The 22,518-nt window shown below is 37.3% G+C and overlaps 2 protein-coding genes across 2 annotated transcripts; both read left to right on the top strand.

Moving 5' to 3' along the window:
* The first annotated feature begins 521 nt into the window (after positions 1–521).
* Positions 522–3,046, top strand: LOC105165763 (AAA-ATPase At3g50940). Its single transcript, XM_011084888.3, has 2 exons — positions 522–1,725; positions 2,332–3,046. The coding sequence occupies exons 1-2, from the start codon at positions 697–699 to the stop codon at positions 2,797–2,799; spliced, it is 1,497 nt and encodes a 498-aa protein (XP_011083190.1). The 5' UTR covers positions 522–696; the 3' UTR covers positions 2,800–3,046.
* Positions 3,047–14,358: 11,312 nt separating this feature from the next.
* Positions 14,359–17,384, top strand: LOC105165761 (AAA-ATPase At2g18193). Its single transcript, XM_011084886.3, has 2 exons — positions 14,359–15,514; positions 16,470–17,384. The coding sequence occupies exons 1-2, from the start codon at positions 14,486–14,488 to the stop codon at positions 16,983–16,985; spliced, it is 1,545 nt and encodes a 514-aa protein (XP_011083188.1). The 5' UTR covers positions 14,359–14,485; the 3' UTR covers positions 16,986–17,384.
* Positions 17,385–22,518: the final 5,134 nt, after the last annotated feature.

Consider the following 22,518-nt stretch of genomic DNA (forward strand, 5'->3'; position numbering starts at 1 on the left):
AGTTTCCTTGCAACCTTAGGTTTCTCCATATATGTGTTTGTTGACATCAAAAGGTTGAGGGAAAGAAGGCAAGTCCTGGCTGTATTCCCATAAACAACTTGTTAAAATAATGCAGCTAGGACAAAAACCCTTTTGGCTTTTGTAGTTCTTTTGGCTTGTCCCATTCTTACATTAGGACAAACCACACATTAAGCATGCCCCTCCAATTAACATAAAGTATGTGTGTGCAGAAATTTTTACATAAATTATGTTTGCTCAAATCAAATCAAGTGTATCGTACTTGTAATCACATAAAAAGTGTATTACACTAGTCCTATAATAAATTCCAATCTAGCCAAACTTGATTGTTGGTAGAATTTCCCATATATATATATATATATATATATATCCCTAGAAAAAAATCTTGTCGGAACTATTGTTACACCAGTCACATGGCAGGTGTTATTATAATTAAATGAGAATCCTAATTTTTTTTAAATTGTATATTTATTACACGACAAAATAATACAGAAAATTTCCGAACATATACATTATGTATTTGTAACCTTTTATACATCTTCAACTCATTTTCTCTCTAAGTTCCCAAGTTGAAGTTGGACACTTCATGACTCGTTTACATACTATGTAAGGAGTCCTCAATCCTCTTTTCCACATTGTGCAAGAAACTAGTGAAAGTGAATCCAAACCTTCACAACCATGGCGGTATCATTCTCCAGCATTCCGCCGGCGTCGACGATCTTCGGCGCCTACGCGTCGGTTTCGGCGTTCATCATGCTGATCCAGACCATGCTGAACCAGCTTGTGCCCCGTCAGGTGCAACAATATGTTCTCAACATGATCCACCACTACTTTAGGCCAAGGACCAACAATGCCACAATTGTTGTCGAAGAAAGGGACGGCATGTCCGGCAATGAAGTGTACACTGCTGCTGAAACCTATCTCTGCACGAAAATCAGGCCCGATATTGAGCGCCTGAAAATCAGCAAGCGCCACAAGGACGTCGGCGTGAACATCAAGTTCGCGCAGTGTGAGAAGATTGCTGATTTCTATGATGGGGTTGAGATGGAATGGAGATTCGTTCATGAAGAGAGGAAAAAGACGTCGAAAGTCATCGATGAGGACACTGACAATGTCTTGATTGAATCCGAGAAGCGGTATTTTGAGCTTTGTTTCGACAAGAAGGACAAGGAAAAGGTCCTGGATTCTTACATTCCTTTTGTGCTCGAAAGGGCTAAGGTGATAAAAGCTGAAAACAAGATTGTGAAATTGCATACTCTAGCCTGTGCAGCTTCCTACTCATCTTCAATCGTGTGGGATTCGATTAATCTCGAACACCCCTCGACTTTCGACACTCTTGCCATGGATCCAGGTATAAAGAAGTCTATAATCGAGGATTTAAACAGGTTTGTGAGAAGGAAAGAGTTCTACAGGAAAGTCGGCAGGGCCTGGAAGAGGGGGTACCTGCTGTATGGCCCTCCAGGGACTGGAAAATCCAGCTTGATCGCTGCTATTGCTAATTACCTCAAGTTTGATATCTACGACTTGGAGCTTACGAACGTGAAGCGTGATTCCGATTTGAGAAAGTTGCTCCTGAGGACTGGGAACAGGTCCATTCTCGTTATCGAAGACATCGATTGCACAGTGGAGTTGCCTGACAGGAAAGGGCCGTCGGCCAGCCATGATGGACACGGACACGGACAGTGCCACCGTCCCCGTGATCATCAGGTTAGTAGGCAGAGTTTGCAAATTGGACGACTTATATTTCATCATTTGAGGTTTGTCATGCTCGTCAATTTCCGGATGTTAAAAAGTTGGTATCATTTCAAATTTCAGATCAACTATTTTAGTGATTAATCAGCTTTCAAATCCACTATTTGAGTGATTAATGAGCTTTTTTATATTTTCTACTGATGTCCTGTCCTAGAAAATTTTTTCCCAGGTTATTCGTTTATATTAAATCTGCACAGTTTCTTGCAACCATTTCTGTCGGTCCATGTATTTTTAGTGCAAATTCGTATTGCTTTTTCACATATGAGTATATATACCTGTATTACATATGATAAATGTAATAGAAGAGAAGCAAGACAGGGTATATTTTCAAAGAATTGAACAAGAGACTTTATGTAAAATGTGGTCCTGATACTAGTCATACATCACTAATTTCATTGATTGAAACATGATTCAGTGAACCTAATTTCATGTCCCCACAAGAAAAAGACACCCTTAATCACTGTCACACCGTCTTTCTTGCAATTTCATAGAAAATTCATCGAAAATTACATAGATGATGGTCGCTTTTGTAGTTCTTGACCCAAATGTTTTTCCTAGCAGTTTACACTGTCGGGACTGCTAAACTTCATAGATGGGCTGTGGTCGAGCTGCGGGGACGAAAGGATCATCATATTCACAACCAACAACAAAGACAAGCTCGACCCGGCATTGCTCCGCCCTGGCCGCATGGACATGCACATTCACATGTCCTATCTCACGCCCGACGGGTTCAAGCTCTTGGCCTCGACTTACCTCAATTTCCACGACTCCCACCACCCATGTTTCTTGGAAATTGAGGATATGATCAACAACATGCAAGTCACGCCTGCAGAAGTTGCAGAGGAGCTAATGAAGAGCGACGATGCTGACGTTGCTCTTGGCGGGCTGGTCAATTTTCTCAAGTGCAAGAAAAAAATCGACCCCAACGCTGTGACGGAAAAACAGATCGATGATGGTGACGGAGAAGACGATGGAAAAGAGAAAGAAGTCATGGCTGATGACAGCGATATTGAACTTGTGACTCATTAAGAAATAGTTAAAAAAGATTAATGATTTAGTATTAGCTTAGGACAGCGGTATCACGATGCTGCTATGCTCTTTGCATCATTATTATTCACTATTGGGATTATGATTTAGACTATTAAGTATTAGTTTAGGACAGTCCAATATTGCTGCTCTTTTGGACATTATTATCCATTGATGGGTCCAATTGGAACGTGTAATTTCCATCAAGATTCCCTGGATTGAAATTACAAGCTAGTGCAACTTCTATGAAGATTCCCTGGATTGAAATTATTATTTCAAGTTTACTTCCAGTCAAGTGCTGAATATGCGTCCGCAAGCTATAATGCCAATGTTTTCAATTTGTATAATTTGTTATTAATATAGTATGATCTACATCATTCGGTGAATCTTTGCCCTATTGATTAAATAATGGACGTTGTTCCCACCTGGAACTCCTTGGGTATTCTTTTTTACAGTCACTATATATAAATCATATATAAAGAATGATAGGCTCGTTACTCCAACTACTCCTAGGCCAAAATAAGGAAAAAAAAAAATTGGAACCCACATATAGAAGGAAAAATCTTAGGAGCCCAAAGTGCCCTACAAAACGAAGAAGCTTAGGAGAAGCAAGAAGACCCAACCTGAGTGAGGGCTCGAGAAGGAGGCGGTCCATGTAAGATTACCTGTCCTACATCAAATCTAGGAGTCGTTGCTACGGATAGGCTCCAAATGTCAGCACACATGGCAATGGTGGAGGATGAGTTGAAGGTTGTTCTTATCTCGAAGGCAACCGCCTGTCTAGAGATTAAAGATCCGATCTGGCTGCCTATATATAGTAGACTCCCTCCTATCGTACGAAAGTTACACGTTACTTAATTTTCTTGTTGCATGCTTTATTGGAAGGGTGACGTCAATTTGGAATACTGTAAGTTTTGTGAAAACGCTAAGTACAAGCCGATTAGGGGGTGAGACCTCTGCCACAAGAAGTCCCATATGCCGTTCTTAACTACCTGCTGCTTACTACTTGTCCTGTAGAGGTTGTATGCTTTGAGAGCAACTACGGAGCACATTACGTGGCATACGACATATCAGAAGGAAGAGGGCTCCATATGTCATCCGTCTGACCAGACGTATCCCAATTTTACAGAAGAGTCGCGTAATGTTCGTCTAGGCCTCTGCGCAAATGGTTTGAACTACACGGGAAGTACGGTCATACGGATTCATGTTAGCCCATTATACTTACACCATACAATCTCCCCCAGAGTATATGAATGAGTTCTGAGTATATGTTTCTTACGATGGTGATTCCTGGCCCTTCTAATCCTAAGCGTTTGATCAATGTGTACTTGGAGCCGTTGATTGAGGAGCTATTGCAATTGTGGTATGTGGGTTTTCGAACATACGATAATGCCACAGACCAGGCATTCATTATGCAGGCATTGATGTGGATTGTGAATGACCTACCTACTTATGGGACGACGTCTGGAGTATCACGGTTATTATGTGATATCCAGTTTGTATGGATGATACACGGGCATTTCGTCTGCAGCACGGTAGTAAGGCATGCTATTTTGACTGTCACAGATAGTTTCTCCCAGAGGAACATCCCTACCAAAGGAACAAGAAAGTTTTTACAAAGAATCAGGTGGAATATAAGGTTCCACGTCTGAGGCTGACAGGAGAGCAAATCTGCATTGGGTTGTAGACTTCAGTCCTGCACTTGAACAAACGTTGACACTACCTTTGGGCTATAGTAGCTACCACAAGTAGATGAAGAAAAGCATCTTCTAAGATCTTTTATACTAGGCGACGCATCTGATTCGACACAACCTTGATGACATGCACATTGAGAAAAATATATTTGACAATATATTGAACACGGTGATGGACATAAAAGGAAAGACAAATGATAATTTGAATGCACAGAAGGACTTAAAAATCATATGTAATCGGTCGGAGCTTGACGTGGACGAACAGAGACCGAGCCCATGCCTAAACCAGTTTATACCGTAAAGAAGGCGTAGAAAAAAGAGGATATGTGAATGGATTCATGGTCTTAGGTTTTCCAATGGATATACGTCTAACATTGCCCGCTATGTCGACATGATGGAGTTAAGGATGCACGGCAATTAAAAGCCACGACTGTCACGTTTCAGAAATTGATCCCGGTTGCCTTTCATTTGATGCTTCCCCAACATGCATGGAGCGCATTAACGTAGATGAGTCTTTCATTCCAAAACATATACTGTTAGAAATGGTGACCAAAAAGTCAATTGGATTGGGGATTTTGAGAATCATTTAGCAACCATTATGAATGTAAATTATCTTGATGAATGTAGTAAGCATTTATTTTGTTTGTTGTGCTTAATATTTATGTTGAACGGTGTTTTAACATCACAACAAATGCCCGCAGATCAATTTAATAACCCATGTAGTTGGACTGCGCATTGGATGGCAGCTATGGAACCAACTTCTGAGGGTTGGTCTAGAACGATCCAAGTAGAGGACCTCGAGACTGGGCATCGAGAATCCTATAGAGATTTGAACTAAGTATTGTATTCACTAGATAAGTGTCGTGCTTGATCGGCGACAGACATGGGATGTCTATGCAATTTTAGTAGAATAGTTGACTAGGTTGCTAACTAATTGAACTGACTCGCGGAACTCGTCATACGGAAGCCATGGAGGCTTCATCGGTATGCTTTGAATTCCCGGCTCCGATAGTTTAGGATTAACCCTTGAACTTGAGAAATCATGGCAGTCGCATACATATGATGGCTATATCTTGATCGGGTGAGAGATGATTGGGTCGTCGATGTGTTCGTTATAAATCTTATCCAATGTAGCTGGAGTAAGTAGTGAGGACAGTGGATTTCAAGATAGAATTAGTCCCCTATCAGTAATGATGGATATATCTCCTATGCGCTATGAGATGGTTTAAACTCTATAAGTCTATGGGCCATAGCGATTGGTCGAATAGGAAATATTTTCGTTTTTCGATCAATAGAGTAAACGCATCTCAAGTATTCAGCATAGTTGCCTGATCCAAGATGGAAATCGACGCCCAATTTCATGCCCTAGACTAAGGCTAGGAGATGATCGACGGAAGGACCATACATGTATGGAACTCAAGAGTCTAAATATTCACGCCAACATCTGTTGCTAGGCGGCCACCCATGGTAACGAGAGTTCCCGATTAGTGGTTAATTAGAAATAATTTATTAAATTAGATTTAATTAATTATTAGTATTGGACACAATGCCCAAGTCTAGTTGAGAGTGAACCTAAAGAGTCACACACAAATCACTATGAAATTGGTGGAATTAATTTGGAATGAATTCAAGAAGAAACAAATTAATTTAATTTGATTAAATTAATTCAAGGAGAATATATAAATGATTGGATCATTTATCTAATAATTCATTTGATGGATGGCTCAAGAATTAATTAATTGAATTAATTAATTTTGGACTTAACACCTTTAAATTAATTGGATTAATTTATTAGGTTTTGGCTTAATTAATTGATTGGGTTAATTAATTAGTATTTGGACTTAGATTTATTTAATTGGATTAAATGAATCTTTGGACTTAATTAGGCTAAAATTAATTCAATCAATTATTATCCAATGGACTTTGGTTGGGCTTGATTTAATCAAATTAAATCAAGTCTGGTGCATACTTAAAGTCAAAGCCCATTTGGGAGAGGTTGGAGCAAGTTAAGGAGTTGAAACTCCTCACCATGATGAACATGATGGAGTGATTATTTCATTATGGTTGGACGTTATATGAATGTGTGTGCATAGGTTGCTTTAGAGGCAAACTTGGTAGTTATTGAATTTTGAATTTAATTGTATGTGATATACAAAACTATACACATATCAAGCATAACCATAACACTAGCCACGAATTTTGCTCCTTTTCTGTCTCAAAAATATTCTCCTTTTTGTTTTATATTGAATTGGACTCAAATTAGAACATAAAACAACCCAAAAGCACTAAACAATAGTGTTAGTTTGTAGTCGTTTTTCTTCTTGTTCTTTGTTCTATCTACCAATAGAACAAGAACTATATCTTTTCATAATGTGGTGTGGACAAATTAGAGGGTTTCTAATTTGGATCCTAAAGTGAACGGAATGGGAGAACGTAAAGGGAGCAACGCACGTTGCTGCTCATCTACAGAAACAGAAAGGTAAAGTTTCATGTTTTGTTTCATCCTCTAGCATTTGTCTAGCATGTTTGTATGTTTATTATTATGATTTTGACAAACACCGAACGCCCGAGAGTTTCAAAAAAAACACCCATTTGAACCGTTTTAAATAATTTTTTTATTTCACGCTTCACCGGGCCATACCGATTCTTTCAGTAGTATCAGAGCCCGGTTCGGTGTTGTGGCTTTCGGATTAACATGTTATTATGTGTTGAGCATGAACAATGTGTTTAATGATTTTTTGGAAAATATGTTTTATGCTTTGAAGCATGATTATATATTTAGAAAATATGTATTAATTTTGCTTTATGGATATCTATGCATTTTTTGAAAATTGAATTTTCTATAAATGCATGGTTTTATTTTAGTTTTTAATTGCAGAAATTAAAAAAAAATAAAAAATAGAGCAGTACGACGGTTGTTGCCCCACAGGCCAGTCACTGGCCAGCAGGGCATACGGCTGGGCACGCGCAGGCAGCGACCTGCTTGCTGCCTGGCGTGCATGCTGGCAGAGCGCCCGCGCGCCCAGCGCAGGCAGGAGTGCCTCCGCGCGCGGGTGGCCAGCTGTTTACTATTGGGTGAGGCCTGTGTGTCTCTTTGTTTTAATTCCTTCTTTCATTTTTAGCATTTAAATAATAAAGCTTGTTTTCTCCCTCCTTTTGTACTGCACCCAACTTTGATTTGGGTTTTCAATTTCAATTGTAATGAGTATAGTTAGGATTGTGAGGTTTCATTTACTTTGATAAATGTAAGCTTGCAAGGAGATGAAGACCTGAGCCCGTTAGGTGGAGCTCACGACGGAAGAAAAATAAAGGGGAAGACCCATTAGAATGATAACGGGTTACTATTTTGTAATAGTTAGCCACACCCTAGATTAACCATAGACTCACTGCGGGCTTAGTAGGTCACTTAGGATTGGGTTTGTGATCATCCAACAGGGACGTGCTAGGTTTGTTTTTGCATTTGGTGTATGTTTTAATATTTGAAGTATAATATGTTTGGAATCAGACAGAAATTTTCACAGTGCAACCAATGCTACGATCCAATGCCATTATCCGCATCCCTCTGGGCCATATAGCAGATTCCACAAGAGTACTAGCTATTCTGGTTTAATAATTTAAAGGTGAGAATAGTAAGTATTTATTTTGAAATGTGAGTATTTATTTTTATCTAATACTTGTATTTTTTTAGTATGCGAAATTTGCCACTTACCAGTGGGACTGTGATGACGAGTCCATGTTCAAGGTCGTCAAGATGCAAGCAGGTAAGTTCCTGGAGAAGCGGTTTGCAGACGCGCGAAATTAGTTGGTCTGACCGTTGTGGCTAGTCGATGAGATCTAGCACCAGCACAAATTTTCAGTCGTAGTTGGCTTAAAATAACACCAACAATGGAGCCAACCTGGCCGCAGCAGCTACCGTCTATTGCTGGGGGTCGACCTCCTTGGGCCCACAAGAGTAAGATGGTAAGTATTTTAATCTATAGTATTAATTTAATTTAATCTTTTCTTTAAATGGTTTGTAAACGGAGGCACAACTCAAACGCTGTGTCAAGTAGAAGAGGCGTTCGAGAAGTGCTATAAGAAAAAGGAAGACGATGAATGGAGCGGCCCGAAGGCAGCGGAGGTCGCAGTAAGTATGTTATAATTAATTGTTGAAATTATATTAGTTTTTTTAAAGTTTTACTAATAAACTAATTTGTTGCAAGAGTTATTCCCGAGGATGATGGAGAAATGCCAAACCCAGCCACACAGTAATCAAGATCCTCCATCATCCTCTTAAGGCTTGGTGGCCCAGACCGAGCAACAATTGTGGTTGTTAGCAGCAAGAGGCCAAAAAAAAGGCCGAGTATTCAGTTCCAGCGTCGAGGCTTACCACACGATTGTTGAACCATCACAACCCAGCTCGTCCACTGCTCCATCGCACTCACCACCCCAATCGCTGTGCTCCGACCTTGATGATCCGTCACGAGGCTCGAGGAGTGGATGCAGAGGATGGCGACCATGTGGCCGGCTCCACCGCCCATCCGTCCCAGCATCCAACTGATCGCCGGCACCCAACGACGAGGACAACGACGATACAAATGTTGCTGATGGGGACGATAATTTAGATTAGGATTTTTGTATTTATAAAAATACAATGTTTAACAATATTTTTATTTACTAATTGAATTGTTTTTATTTTATTGCTATATTGTATGTTTTTTATATAACATTTCACATTAAACAAAATTAAACTACATATATAACAAAAAATTCAATAATTTATTTTTACAAAAATAAATATTAAATAAACTAAACATAAATAAATAATATAAAAATTATTTTAATTTTGTAAGGGCTTTTGTAACGGTTTATGGATTAGAAATTAGTATCATATGAAAGCAAGACAGTATAAAGAGAGTTATCAAGTTTTAGAAAGGCCATTTAAAAAATGGTTACTAAAGCAGGATAAAAAATAGTAATAGACCGGTACAAAAACTAAAAGCAACATTCACAATAGGAGCCACAAAGACCGTTACAACATGTGCTGAAAACATTATTATAAAACTTGAGATAAAAACCGTAACAAAATAACAAGGCCGTTACAACGAGAATAAAAAAGACCATTCCAATTTTGAAGCTGCCTCATAACTATGTGTTAAAATGATCGTTCCAGTAATACATATATCAAATTTAATTTGGCTGTTTCAAATTTTTTTTCTGTATTTGGTCAAGTACTATAACAACTTTTACATTCGGTATAAAGTCTATTACAAGTTGTAATGGCCACAAAAGAAGCCATTACTAATATTTTATAACGCTTAAAAGAGCCATGGAAACTATATGTTACCAAAGTCGTTACAATTATTAAAAAAATATTAAAAAATTTTAATTTAACCTTTACAAAAGCTGTTATTATAAAATAATTTTTTTGTAGTGGTATAAATTTCAAAGTGGTGCTACTCCCAGTTAAAGCACACGTACCGCCACTTAATTTAACCTTACTTTATCCTCCATTATCTCTTATTGATATACATTAGTAAAAAAAAATATATTAAATTGTAAGGGTAAAAAAGTAATTTGATAAGTATGAGACACACCTTAAGCAAATGCAACCCACCACACCATATAACTTCCAACACTACTATAAATACCAAAATATTAATTTTTTAAAGGCAAGTTACTATTCATTGATTCAGACACCATTCTCTTGAAAACTGCATCTCTTACAAAAATTGGATTTCACCTGGTGTGCAATTGTGTCGTGGTAAAATTTCTGATTTTATCCTTTAGCAAAAAAACTTCGACCACATCATTGGCGCCGTCTGTGGGAAAATTTGCATCGACGCTAAGCATGCAGACCAGGTCTCGAGCTTGTGACGTCTACGATCTGGACGTAATCCGCGAAGCCCAAGTAAAAGGAGTGGAATAGAACCCGCCTGGCGAACACTCAATTCCTCAGGAGGTAACCCCCCTGACGCAATTTCCCAAATTCCTTACGGTGAGTAATCTTGATAGGCGAGCTACTCCACTCTGAGGCCAAACCCCAACCATCATCTCTAATGAAAAAAAAAATTTCCTTCCAAGGACCCTTAGAGAAAACGAACCCTTCCAAAAACCTAAAAGCTTTCTGAGGAGTGAAGTAAAAATACCGCCCGTCATCAGAAGAAACAGACACTTCCACCATGCGGCGGACAGTCCACAAAGCGTGAAAACTTTCTAGAGTCAACGGAAGCCCTAACTCTAAAAGACGGTGTTTCCAACCCTCAAAACACATAAACGAATTTAGCGTAAGTTGGCTAACACAAATACCATAACTCCGAATCACCTTGAAAAGTAAAGGATGAGGAGGAATAGAAAATCCGTTATCAAGATAGCTAGTATAAACAGTGAAACACTCAGCTGGAGGATCCCTGCGACCCCGAGTGGGAAGAATAAACTTGTGTGCGGAGGGTACCCTATAAGTCACCCGAATGACGACAAGCTGCTCTCTAGTCAAAACGCTGTCGCAAGTACAATATCCACCATGCGACAATGCGGGATGCAATAACCAGGAACGCCCGGACGTCTCCAATCAACCCCCAACACCACAACTACACTCGGCCGGGCAGACACCTTTGTAATTTCTGCCTCACTATCATTTTCAACCTCCTCCCCTTCACTTTCAGTCTCCTCATCCTCACTGACGACCTCATCGTCAGTCTCACATCGCTCGGAGCCAGCCTCCCCATCTGATGCTATATCAGCACATTGTTCGCTACGCCTAAACCCCGTCGAGTCTAACTCAAAATCAGATAAATCCTCTAAATTCTCACCTGAGTCAAAAGAAGGACACTTAGGCAAACTCATAATCGCGGCAACATGGTCGGGTGAATAGCCTTCTAGGTACGGAGGAAGATCATCCCAAACTTTTTCGACAGGGGGAATAAAGTCCAAAAATTCTCCTCTACCGAACCTCAGTACCGGATCACCCGAGGGAGGGGCCTCCGCCCCGCAGCCCCCAGCTCGAGGCACGGCCTCGGGTTGGAAAGGGGGTCTCGCCCCTCCAGCTCGAGGAGCTGCCTCGAGCTGGGAGGGGGGCCTCCTCCCCCCAGCTCGAAATCTCACCCCGCGCCTCCCCCCACCTTCGTCGTGCCCTCCCTTCCATCGGGCATGCCATCACCTGTCGGCTATTTTCACATTCACCCTCTCCACTCCACATTTTTCACTAAAGTAAAATACAAAGCAAGTGCACCAAATGTAAAGAGAAGCAAAATTTAACTAAGTGAGTTGTATTTGCTAGCCATTATGCAGAGATGTTTGGAAATTGGAGATGCAAATGGAAGGAAGCCAAATGAAGAAAAAAAAAGTATAAGTAAGTAGGTGGAAGGCAATTAATAGCTCCCACCCCACCCAACCACTCCCATTTATTATATTTAATCAGCTTTCTTTAACATTTACTCTCGTACAAAATATTACACTGGCAAGTGCATATTCCATCCGAGAGTGGGGGGCTGTATGATATACATTAGTAAAAATATATATTAAATTGTAAGGGTAAAAAAGTAATTTGATATGTATGAGACACACCTTAAGCAAATGCAACCCACCACACCATATAACTTTCAACACTACTATAAATATCAAAATATTAATTTTTTAAAGGCAAGTTACTATTCATTGATTGAGACACAATTCTCTTGAAAACTGCAACTCTTACAAAAATTGCATTTCACCTGGTGTGCAATTGTATCGTGGTAAAATTTTCAATTTTATCCTTTAGCAAAAAATTCTTGACCACATCACTTATATACATACATATATATATTTATGTTATTTGGACCCTTTTTTTTAAATTTTAATACATATATATATATATATATCAAACTCTTATTCAAATTCCAATTTTGTTTATTTTCTTATCCCAAATAATTTTTGAAGTCTCTAATTTAACCCTTCTCATTTTTAATGTATTCAAGCTACAACTTTATAATTTATTTATCAATTAATTTAAATTTATTTATTACTTATTGATTAATCCTACAATCATGTGCTCAAATCTTAGCATGTTAATTATAATATACATATGTATTTACAAATATACAATAACAAAAAGATCTTCACCTAAGGCTCTAAAACTATGCAGAATTTCATTAAATTCAGTGGCTGTCTATGAAGATTTGTGAGCAGGCTGCTAGCGTGGTCAAGTGGCTGACGGGGATAATGATTTAGATTAAAAAATTTTGTATTTGGTCAAATATTATAACGACTTTGCATCTGATATGAAATCTGTTACAAGTTGTAACGGCCACAAAATAAACCATTACATATATCTTATAACGTTTTGCTGAGGGAGATTATCCGTTACAAGAGCCTTTACAATTATTAAAAAATATTACAAAATTTTAATTTAACCGTTACAAAAGCCGTTACTATAAGATATTCTTTTTACAGTGGTATAAACTTCAAAGTAGTGCTACTCTCAATTAAATCACACGTGCCGCCACTTAATTTAACACCCTTTATTTAAAATACTAATATATATATATATATATATATATATCAAACTCTTACTCAAATTCAACTTTTGTTTCTTATTTTCTTAATTTATATATTTGACCCCAAATAAATTTTGAAGTCTCTAATTTAACCCTTCTTATTTTTAATATATTCAAGCTTCAACTTATAATCTAGTTTTTTATTAATTTAAATTTATTTAGTACTTATTGATTAGTCCTATAATTATATATTAAAACCTTTGCATGTCAATATTCATGTGTATTTATAAGTGTACAATGACAAGAGGATCTCGACCTAAAACTCTAAAACTATGCGAAATTTCATGAAATTCAGTGTCCGTCAGCAAAGATTTGTGATCGGCCTGCTAGAGTGGTCCAGTGGCCGAATGTGCGTCAATGGGACCTAGAGTTTGGATAGGTCTTGACACCCTGCCTCTATAATTTCTTCCATTGCTCCATTCTCTCCCATCCCTAATAAAACCCAAAATTTGTCTCGAGTTGTTTTAAGTTTGGTCTGTCCATCGACCTATATTATCTAATCGAATTAACTGCTTTTTTATTTAGTCAAATAATATGATGGGATAAAGAATTGAACTTATTATTTATAAATATCCCACAAAATAAAATTTATACTATCTAAATTCACACATCCAACAAAAGTTAAAAATTCTAACTAAATTAGTCATACTTACCTATATATTATTTAGAATGAGTTTGGAGAACTTTAAGACGAGTCCACGATAAAACACATGACTCATCTTAAACACGATCAAATTTCTAAAGTTAAAATTAAAACCCAACTCTTAAATCCATTACTCAACCCCCAATTCACTCAAACAAAACAAATTGAAGAGAATTTGCAGTCGATTCGACCCTACGCCCACCCTTAATTCTCATCCAAAAAAAAACAAAAGGTACGTAAAAAAAATAATATATTTAAAAGATGACTTATAAATGTCTTAAACAACTATCACCGTGTCTCACTCCACTTATAAAAGCTAGCAATCCAAAATTCTTGTGATGAAGAATAAAATAGTGAAAAGAAAGATGAGTGAGAAGTGAGAACCCTCATCTCATTACCAAAACATTAAACTATAGAATTTTACAAACTTTCGACCACCACAAGTCCACAACAACATAAATTTAGTAAAAGCAATCAACTGAAGATTCCCACACTTAATTCCGCTTAGGCTATGGCTATTCCTTTTCCATTTACACTGTAAGCGTGGTGCCCAAGCCGAGTTCCAATTCCCTACATCCACCCCATCAATTCTCAATCTGAATCCATGAGTCTACCCACTCTTAAAACTCCACGTCAGCAACATACACACAATCATCAAGACAAAATGACATCCGATCATCCAAGTCCTTGTCTCTGCTTCCTCGCTAAGCTTCTCCAATTTTGACTCCATCCCACTTATAAATTCCGCCCCAGAACCAAGAAATTGTACAAAATTCTGATTTATTTTTTTTCATCTCAGAAAAAGGGAAGAGTTTTTGTGAGAAAACCCGTCAAGAAAAATGCAGTCTTTCGGGGAAATGCAGTCGATGGCGACGAATATTTTCTCGGCCTACGCGTCGGTGGCGGCGTCCATGATGCTGTACCGGTCGATGGTCAATGATATCATCCCGGAACCCGTGAAAGCCTTCTTCTACTCCACGTTCAATCGCTTTTTCAAAAGCTTCTTCGACAGATTCTTCGGCAAACTCTCGACCCACATGACTGTCGTTGTCGACGAGCAGAACGGCTTCACGAGGAACCAAATCTACGACGCGGCTGAGATTTACCTCCGCACGATAATAAACCCCGACGCGGAGAGACTGAAGGCGAACAAGACCACGAAGCAGAAGAACATCAGCCTCAGCATGGAGAAAGGCCAAGAACTCACCGATTTTTATAAAGACTTTCAGCTGAAATGGCAGTTCATTCTGGTGGAGCCCGACGGGGACAAGGGCAGGTTCCAGTCGGAGAAGAGGTACTTCGAGCTCACCTTCGAGAAGCAAAACAAAGACACAGTTCTGAACGATTATTTGCCGTTTGTTTTAGCGAAAGCTAAGGAAATGAAAGAGAACGAACGAGCGGTGAAACTGTACACGAGGGACTGTCCCTTCGACAACAACGACGACGACGATGGTGGTGGAAACGGAGGTGGGTACTGGGGCTGCGTCAATCTTGATCATCCAGCGACTTTCGACAAACTGGCGATGGACCCGAATATGAAGCGGGCGATAGTTGAAGATTTGGACAGGTTTGTGAGGAGGAAAGATTATTACAGGAAAGTTGGGAAGGCCTGGAAGAGAGGATACCTGTTGTACGGGCCGCCGGGGACTGGAAAGTCGAGTTTGATTGCAGCGATTGCCAACTATTTGAGGTTTGATGTGTATGATTTGGAGCTGACAAGTGTGTATTCGAATTCGGAGTTGAGGAGGATTCTGCTTTGCACTAACAACAAGTCAATACTTGTGATTGAGGACATAGATTGCAGTGGCCAGATGCACGACAGGGAAAGGGATACACAGTCCGAGCACGAGGACTCCTCCAACACCAAGGTTAGTCAAAATATGCCAATCTTTTGTTCTTTCCAACTTCTGGATTATCACAATAACACCCCCAATATTTATGGGTATTACAAAAGATCCCCTTATTTTTGAAATATTGCACGTGCCACACTCATATTTTACGCTTGAATTTTTCTTAAACATACCAACAAGAATGTTAGGGTAATTGTTTTTCTTTTTTTATTTGATAAATTACAATGAGCTGTTCTAAAATTTTATGCAATTTATGTGTTATTACACAAATTTATAGTATTTGAGCAATTTTTGCAATATATGATCAATTTATGCAATTTATGTGTTATTACACAAATTTCTGTAATGTATGCAATTTAATAAAATTTTAGATAATAATCACATTAATAAAGCATTTTTGTACAATTAATGCAATTTGACAGTAATACATTTACAAAATTTACCTAATAATAAGAAAAATTAAAATAAATTACAACAATATTCTCCAACATCATTTTTACATAATAATGTACATAATCATAAAATTAATTAGGCCTTTGATATAATTACAAGTATCAGTGTTGTTTGAAAAATTATAAATATTCTCTATTGTTTAATAAAATTATATACTTGTGGTAGCTTGAATTATTAATTTTCTACTTGCTATATTTTTTTTCTTTATAAAATAATTTTAAAAAGTCGGACAAAGTGAATAGAAAAATTTAAAAATTTGTAAAAATTGTGTAATACCTAAATTTTAGAGTTGTTACTATAATTATTTCTATACCAAAGTGTTTCCATGCCAACTTATGAATCTTCCAACACTGTGATGTATTTGATGCAACCGTTGTTGGCGTAATTTACTAGAATTAGAGGGTTCCTTTGTAATATGTCTAAATTGTAGGGGTGTTAGTTAAATTATTTCTAAACTAAAGTATGTTGCAAACAACTTATGAATTTATGAACCAACATTGTCATGTGTTTGATGCAACAGTTGACATTGTCCGGACTGCTAAACTTCATTGATGGATTGTGGTCGACTTGTGGAGACGAACGAATAATCATCTTCACGACGAACCACAAAGAGAAGCTTGATCCTGCGCTGCTACGCCCTGGTCGGATGGATATGCACATACACATGGGGTACTGCACCCCAGAAGGATTTGATGTTCTGGCCTCAAATTACTTGGGAATCAATGATCATCACAGGCTCGTTCCCGAGATCAAACGGCTGATTCGGGAAGTTGAGATCACCCCTGCTGAAATTGCAGAGCACCTGATGAGAAGTGAGGATGTTGATCTTGCTCTTGAAGGGGTGGTTGATTTGCTCAAGCAAAAGGGAGAGGCGAAGAAGAATGAAACGCCAGATGATCAAAAGAAGTGCGATGTCGAGGAAAATAAATCTGATGAAGGTGTTGATCAAGGCAAAAAGAGGAAGTTTAGGGGGATTATGAAAGATTTGACGAAGTTTAGGAGGCGCAGAGGAATTGGTAAGGGGAAAATGTTGTAATGACTTTTGAGTAATGTATGCAAGAAAAAAGTAGGGAAAAAATGCGATTTAGCCCCATGTAATATTATAAATATGCAAATTACCCTCCTATAAAAAAAAAATATAGCAATTTATCCTCTTATGTTTTTTAAAATACAGCAAATTACCCCTTGTATTTTTTAAAATTAAGACTTTTGTCTTCCTAGACAGGGGGTAAAATGCTTCGTTTTAAAAGTATAGGGAGTAAATTGTTATATTTTTTATAGGGGGTAATTTGCTCATTTGTAATATCACAGGGAGTAAATTGCATTAAACCCAAAAAACTAGTGATGATGATGAAAATTTTGTTTAGGTTTTGTTTCTGTATTGATGTATGAATAAGTACCGTGAGATTGGTCCTATGGCAAAGTTTTTCTCAAAGTTAACATGTTTTAACTCAATATCAAACTGATAAAGGCAAAAGTAAATTGCCAGCAAAAGCCCAAAAAATAGAAGAATCGCACTGAGTGCCCCATGATAGATGTGGTACGTACCTTGAAGTATAGGTAGAAATTTGGGTTATTTGCCACTCTCGAATGTGTGTTTGTAAAATTTGGATGAGTTATTAGTTTTGGCGCCATTGCGCACAAGGCAGAAAGCACGCGGTGGAATTTACGATTAATAGTCTCCAATGAGTGTTGAAATCGCTCCATATTGTCGCGGTGCTTTTTATGCATACCGACCGTTTGCATGAAGAGTGCAACCTCCTTAATTGAGGTAACTCTGGACGTCTGACCATGAGGCAGTAACCCTCTAGTAGTCAATGCATCAACCAAAGCATAAAAGCACGACTTGGTCATGCGGATGTTGTCAAAAAACTTTCCCTGGTGTGGGGTCGTCATAATCTTCGCAACCCATCCTGCTCCTTGTAGTGCAGATGTGTTACGTGGCATATTTTTCCTAAATAACTATGGGCATATTAAATCTCTGATTGCATAAAATTCCTCTGGAACATCAGATCCGTTACTTCCTGGAGTCTCTGGGGTCCTAGGACTTTCGCTTGCGGAGTTCGAGTCTAGACTCCACCAACTCCCGAGCTTGCCATATATCCGATCGTTGTTGTATTGCTAAATATAAACAAGATAAATTAGTGTAAGTTACATGTAGTAGACGCCCGTTGGTTAGGGACATGAAAATACTTAACGAGCATGGGTACTTGGTATGAGTGCAATCTAAGTAAATCGGTATGATATACATGCACGAATACACATAACGAAATCAGTTTTGTCCAATTTTCTAACAATCAAGCAATACAGTCACTTGCCCAAAGAGTACAACCAGCGGAGTCTATTCTCGTCGTTAAGACGTAAGAAGATTGTGCGCGTGTTGTGACTGTGAAAACGCTCCAATGCGATGGTGAACACGATGTCTGGCATATCGTTGAACTTTGTCAACTCGTCTACGCACCGCTCAATGGATTCAGTAGCTTTGGGCCCGGTGCGGTCAATCTTCCCTTAAAGTGATTCATTCAACATAATCCATCGTCTCGCACTTCTTAGCTTGCAACTCACTAGCTACTTGTCGGAACCGAAGCCAGCTTCCAGACGGACCAGCGGACGCCTGCGATGGTCCCGGGGAAGAAAAGTATTTGTTTGGGGACGTCATCGGAACAGATTAAGAGAATGTTGTATCTTCGTACTCATCTCGTGATTGGCGGTTGCCCGATTGAGTGCCATCCATTTGTTCATCGTCTATGTGGTTAGTGCTGTGGATTATCCGACGTTGTTGTGATGACGAACGCGTGAGCCCACCAGATGCTTCCGTGAGAATATTTGAGTGCATAGGTCAAAACGTTGAAGCCCATGCTCAACTATTTTTTTTATATTCTGAATTTTCCTGCATTCATTTACATTGTCAAGATATGTAATTAGTTTGTGAATCTGTAAGGACACTGCAATCAAGAGAACCTTCGTGGAAAAATAGGTGGTTAAATGAAGACAAAATGACAGCACGAGTAGATGTTTACTCGGTACAACTCCTCCAAGCGTCCTGCATCGTCTGTTATGGTATTCCTTTCTGAATCCCATCCCCACCCAGTCGCCCTATTCAAAATTTTGTTTAACAAACGCCAAGCACAACGCAACCTATTAAATTTGCCCTTAAGTTGTACCGTCATAAGAAGACAACCCTGACTCATAATCGAGTTCATTCGCTTGGTTACACGAGCCCAGACTGACGATGGAAATGTGGAAGATTGGAGTCGGTGTGTGATGAACTCCTCGTGCATTAACTTAATGAACACGCATTCCATTTTCGTATTCCATAACACTTTATCGTACTGAGATGACTGGGAGGAACCAGCGTCATTTGGGTGTTGCATCTTTGTGGGTTGTCTTATATATCAAAGTATCGTAACAAATAAGTACAATCGTTTATATATCCATAAAGAAAAAAACTGCCGCACGTCACAAAGGGTTGGAATTATAAACAAACAATCATTATCTCCCTAATGAGTTAGTAGAATATAAAATCATGTGTTATTATTTCTATTAAAGTACAATATTTTATATTTTTTATTATTTAATAAAGTATATATAAAATAATAAGTTAATTATTAAAATTATAAAAAATATAGTAAAAAAATGAATGAAAATTAAAAAAAAAAGAAATAACTATTGAAAGATAGTAAATGAGTGAAAGTTTAATAAATAAATAAATTATAAAAATTAAATATTAAATTAGCATATCAAAATAATTGAGACGTCAATTTACCGCTTTTCAATTATATATTGCATAGATTAAGGTCGTATAAAAAAATGCTCCTTTATTATTAAATTTAATCAATACCTATTATATATTAAAAACAACACTTACTATTAAATAGAAAGAGAGTTTTTATACCACCTTCATAGTACAAATGGGCAAATTGACTAACATTATTTTTAAAATTTCACTTTTAACAGGCAAGCTATATTTGTATTATATAAAAAATATTGATATTCACCAATTATAATAATTATAATTATTGCAATAACTATATTTTGACTGGAATTTTACCAGCTTTAATAATGATAAATTTTACTTTTTCTCATTTTAAAACACGGAATATTAATTTGTTACGCAAATTATAAAATTATGGTTTAAAAACAACTAGACCACGAAAATGCTATGAAAATTAATTTTAGAATGCGTGAATTATTCATTCTAACATTGAACTTATATTTATATGTTAAATCAATATTAATATCTCAAAATATCTATTCTATTTATATATATGTATATTTGAAGGAAAGATTTCGATCAAAATTCAATAATTTTGACTCAATTGCTAATTTTAAAAAGGGCGCATAACACCTTTTTGTTAAAAAAGAAACAACATCCAAACTCAACATTTATCATTAATTAAATTGAAAAACAACCACCTAGCCCTTATACTTTTTTTGTGTGAAACAAGTAAAAAGTAGCATTTTTTTTTAATAAAATTAACATACATAGAATATATATTTACTGATAACATCTACATTACCACAAAAAGAATAAAACAAGACAAGTTTTGTTTAGTTATAGGTTCCAATTCTTTATATTTATAACATAAAGTTATATATATAACCACATATTTTTATTCGATGTGCTTATGCGGTGCAACATATTTTAATGAAATACTATCTTTAACAAAACATGAGAACATTAAGAACAAAGTAAGCAAACACTAAGACCAAGTTTATCAAATACAAAACGTAAGTATAGAAGTGTGCTCGTGCAAACAATGAATAAAACATGTGATATGTTACTATTAGTGAATTCATCAGCGTCATGGTTTTAATTCGCAGTTGGTGAACATATAAACTAGACAGAACTTTAATTTATAAATTGGTAGCAGAATTGCAACAGCATTAAACAAAGGTAGGATGAAAGCAGCACTTTGTTGGGTGAAAAAATGTAAATTGTGCCAACTAAAAGAAAGAGAAAATATAATTTTCAACCCATAGACGTGTATAATTGTTCAGCACTTATAATTGTCAATTTGTAGAAGTGTATAATTTTCTATTGTGCATTTAGAGAAGATCAATATCTTTAATCTATTCATCTAGCCATGACAACCTCATTTCCCTGTATACAGTAAAACATTATGCTAAAACGTGCAGTACTTTTCTTCTCAGTGCACAGGTACATGAAAATTTTAAATTGAGGCTATTGAAGTATGGATGAGGGAATGAAATATAGAGAAACAAGAAATCATTTCCCAGAAAAGAAGGGCACTGCATGTCTAGAGCATATTCATTGATTGATTATATCATGTTCATGGTCTTACATAATCTAGACAACTGCTTCAAGCTAATGGAAAGCCAAGCAGTGAGTGATATCTTCACTCTGGAAGTTTGAAGTTTGAACGCCGACTCATATGCCTCTCTTAGGAGCAGTAAGTAATGTTTTTGTTTTTCCTACTATTGTCTTTTTTACCAATCAATTTCTCCGAACTGCTGTCTTAATACATGTATGTGGCTCACTGAAATCTACGTGCTATCATGCATAAGGAGTGGGATTAGAACACTTCAAGTGCACACTAAAACATTATGCATGAAGGCGCAATTAATAAATCCAAAATGCATCTGTCACAATAGTAACCATTAGACAGCAGCTCAAGGGTGAAAACTGCTTTAGGACCCACCTTAAAGGGCACACAGAGATTACTTGATACAAACTTAAGCTAATATAACTACAAGGTTCAAAAATCATGTTGCCTAGTCACTTTAATTCATTGTACTTCTCCCTAATTCATTCCTCTGACAGTACTGAAAATACCTCTTTGTATGAGTTACATGAATATTGAGAAAGGTGGGCAATTACTTGGCATATTGAGTGTTAGAGATGATAGTTACCAAAATAATTCAGTACTCAACTAAAAGAAACAAGATAGGGAACTGCCTGACGCACTCCACAACCAATTCCCCGATTAATCACACAGACAAAAAGAAATTAAGAATATCTACTATTATGAACAGTAAATATGTTCAACAGCTACAAAATTGAAAGATGTCACAAGACAGAACTGACATAGAAAGTAACTTAACCCAGTGATAGCTGTATTAACAAACATAAATCATCACTACAGATCACAGACATCAGATTGGTATGAAAGCAATAACAACACATCCTTGAATACAAATATAAGCCATTCAGTTTTAGTCACCGGGAAAAGGTACTGAGGTTTTGCTTTTACTAGCAGCTTCAGAATCTTATAAAATGGGATCTGAATCATATAACGCTCTGATTAGCAATATGAACTATGAAAGTTTGAATGCAGTGTTTATATCACACTCTATATATGGTATATATAGATAGAGACAACCGTTTGCAGATTGTTGTAGATGCAAAATTGTTTCACTGTGCAACGTGTGAATCAACAGGAACCTCAGAAAAAAGTGAAAATCAGACAATAATTTAAAAAAAAAAATCACTGTGCACCATGTGGAAGAACAGAGAATCAGGAATCATTGCAGATAATAATTTACTGAAGGCCACTACTGTTGAACCGTACATACTTTTCAGTATACTACATCCAAACCCAACTCTC

Source organism: Sesamum indicum, linkage group LG6 (assembly GCF_026168435.1).
Source record: "Sesamum indicum cultivar Baizhima isolate 11 linkage group LG6, ASM2616843v1, whole genome shotgun sequence".
Taxonomy (NCBI): domain Eukaryota; kingdom Viridiplantae; phylum Streptophyta; class Magnoliopsida; order Lamiales; family Pedaliaceae; genus Sesamum; species Sesamum indicum.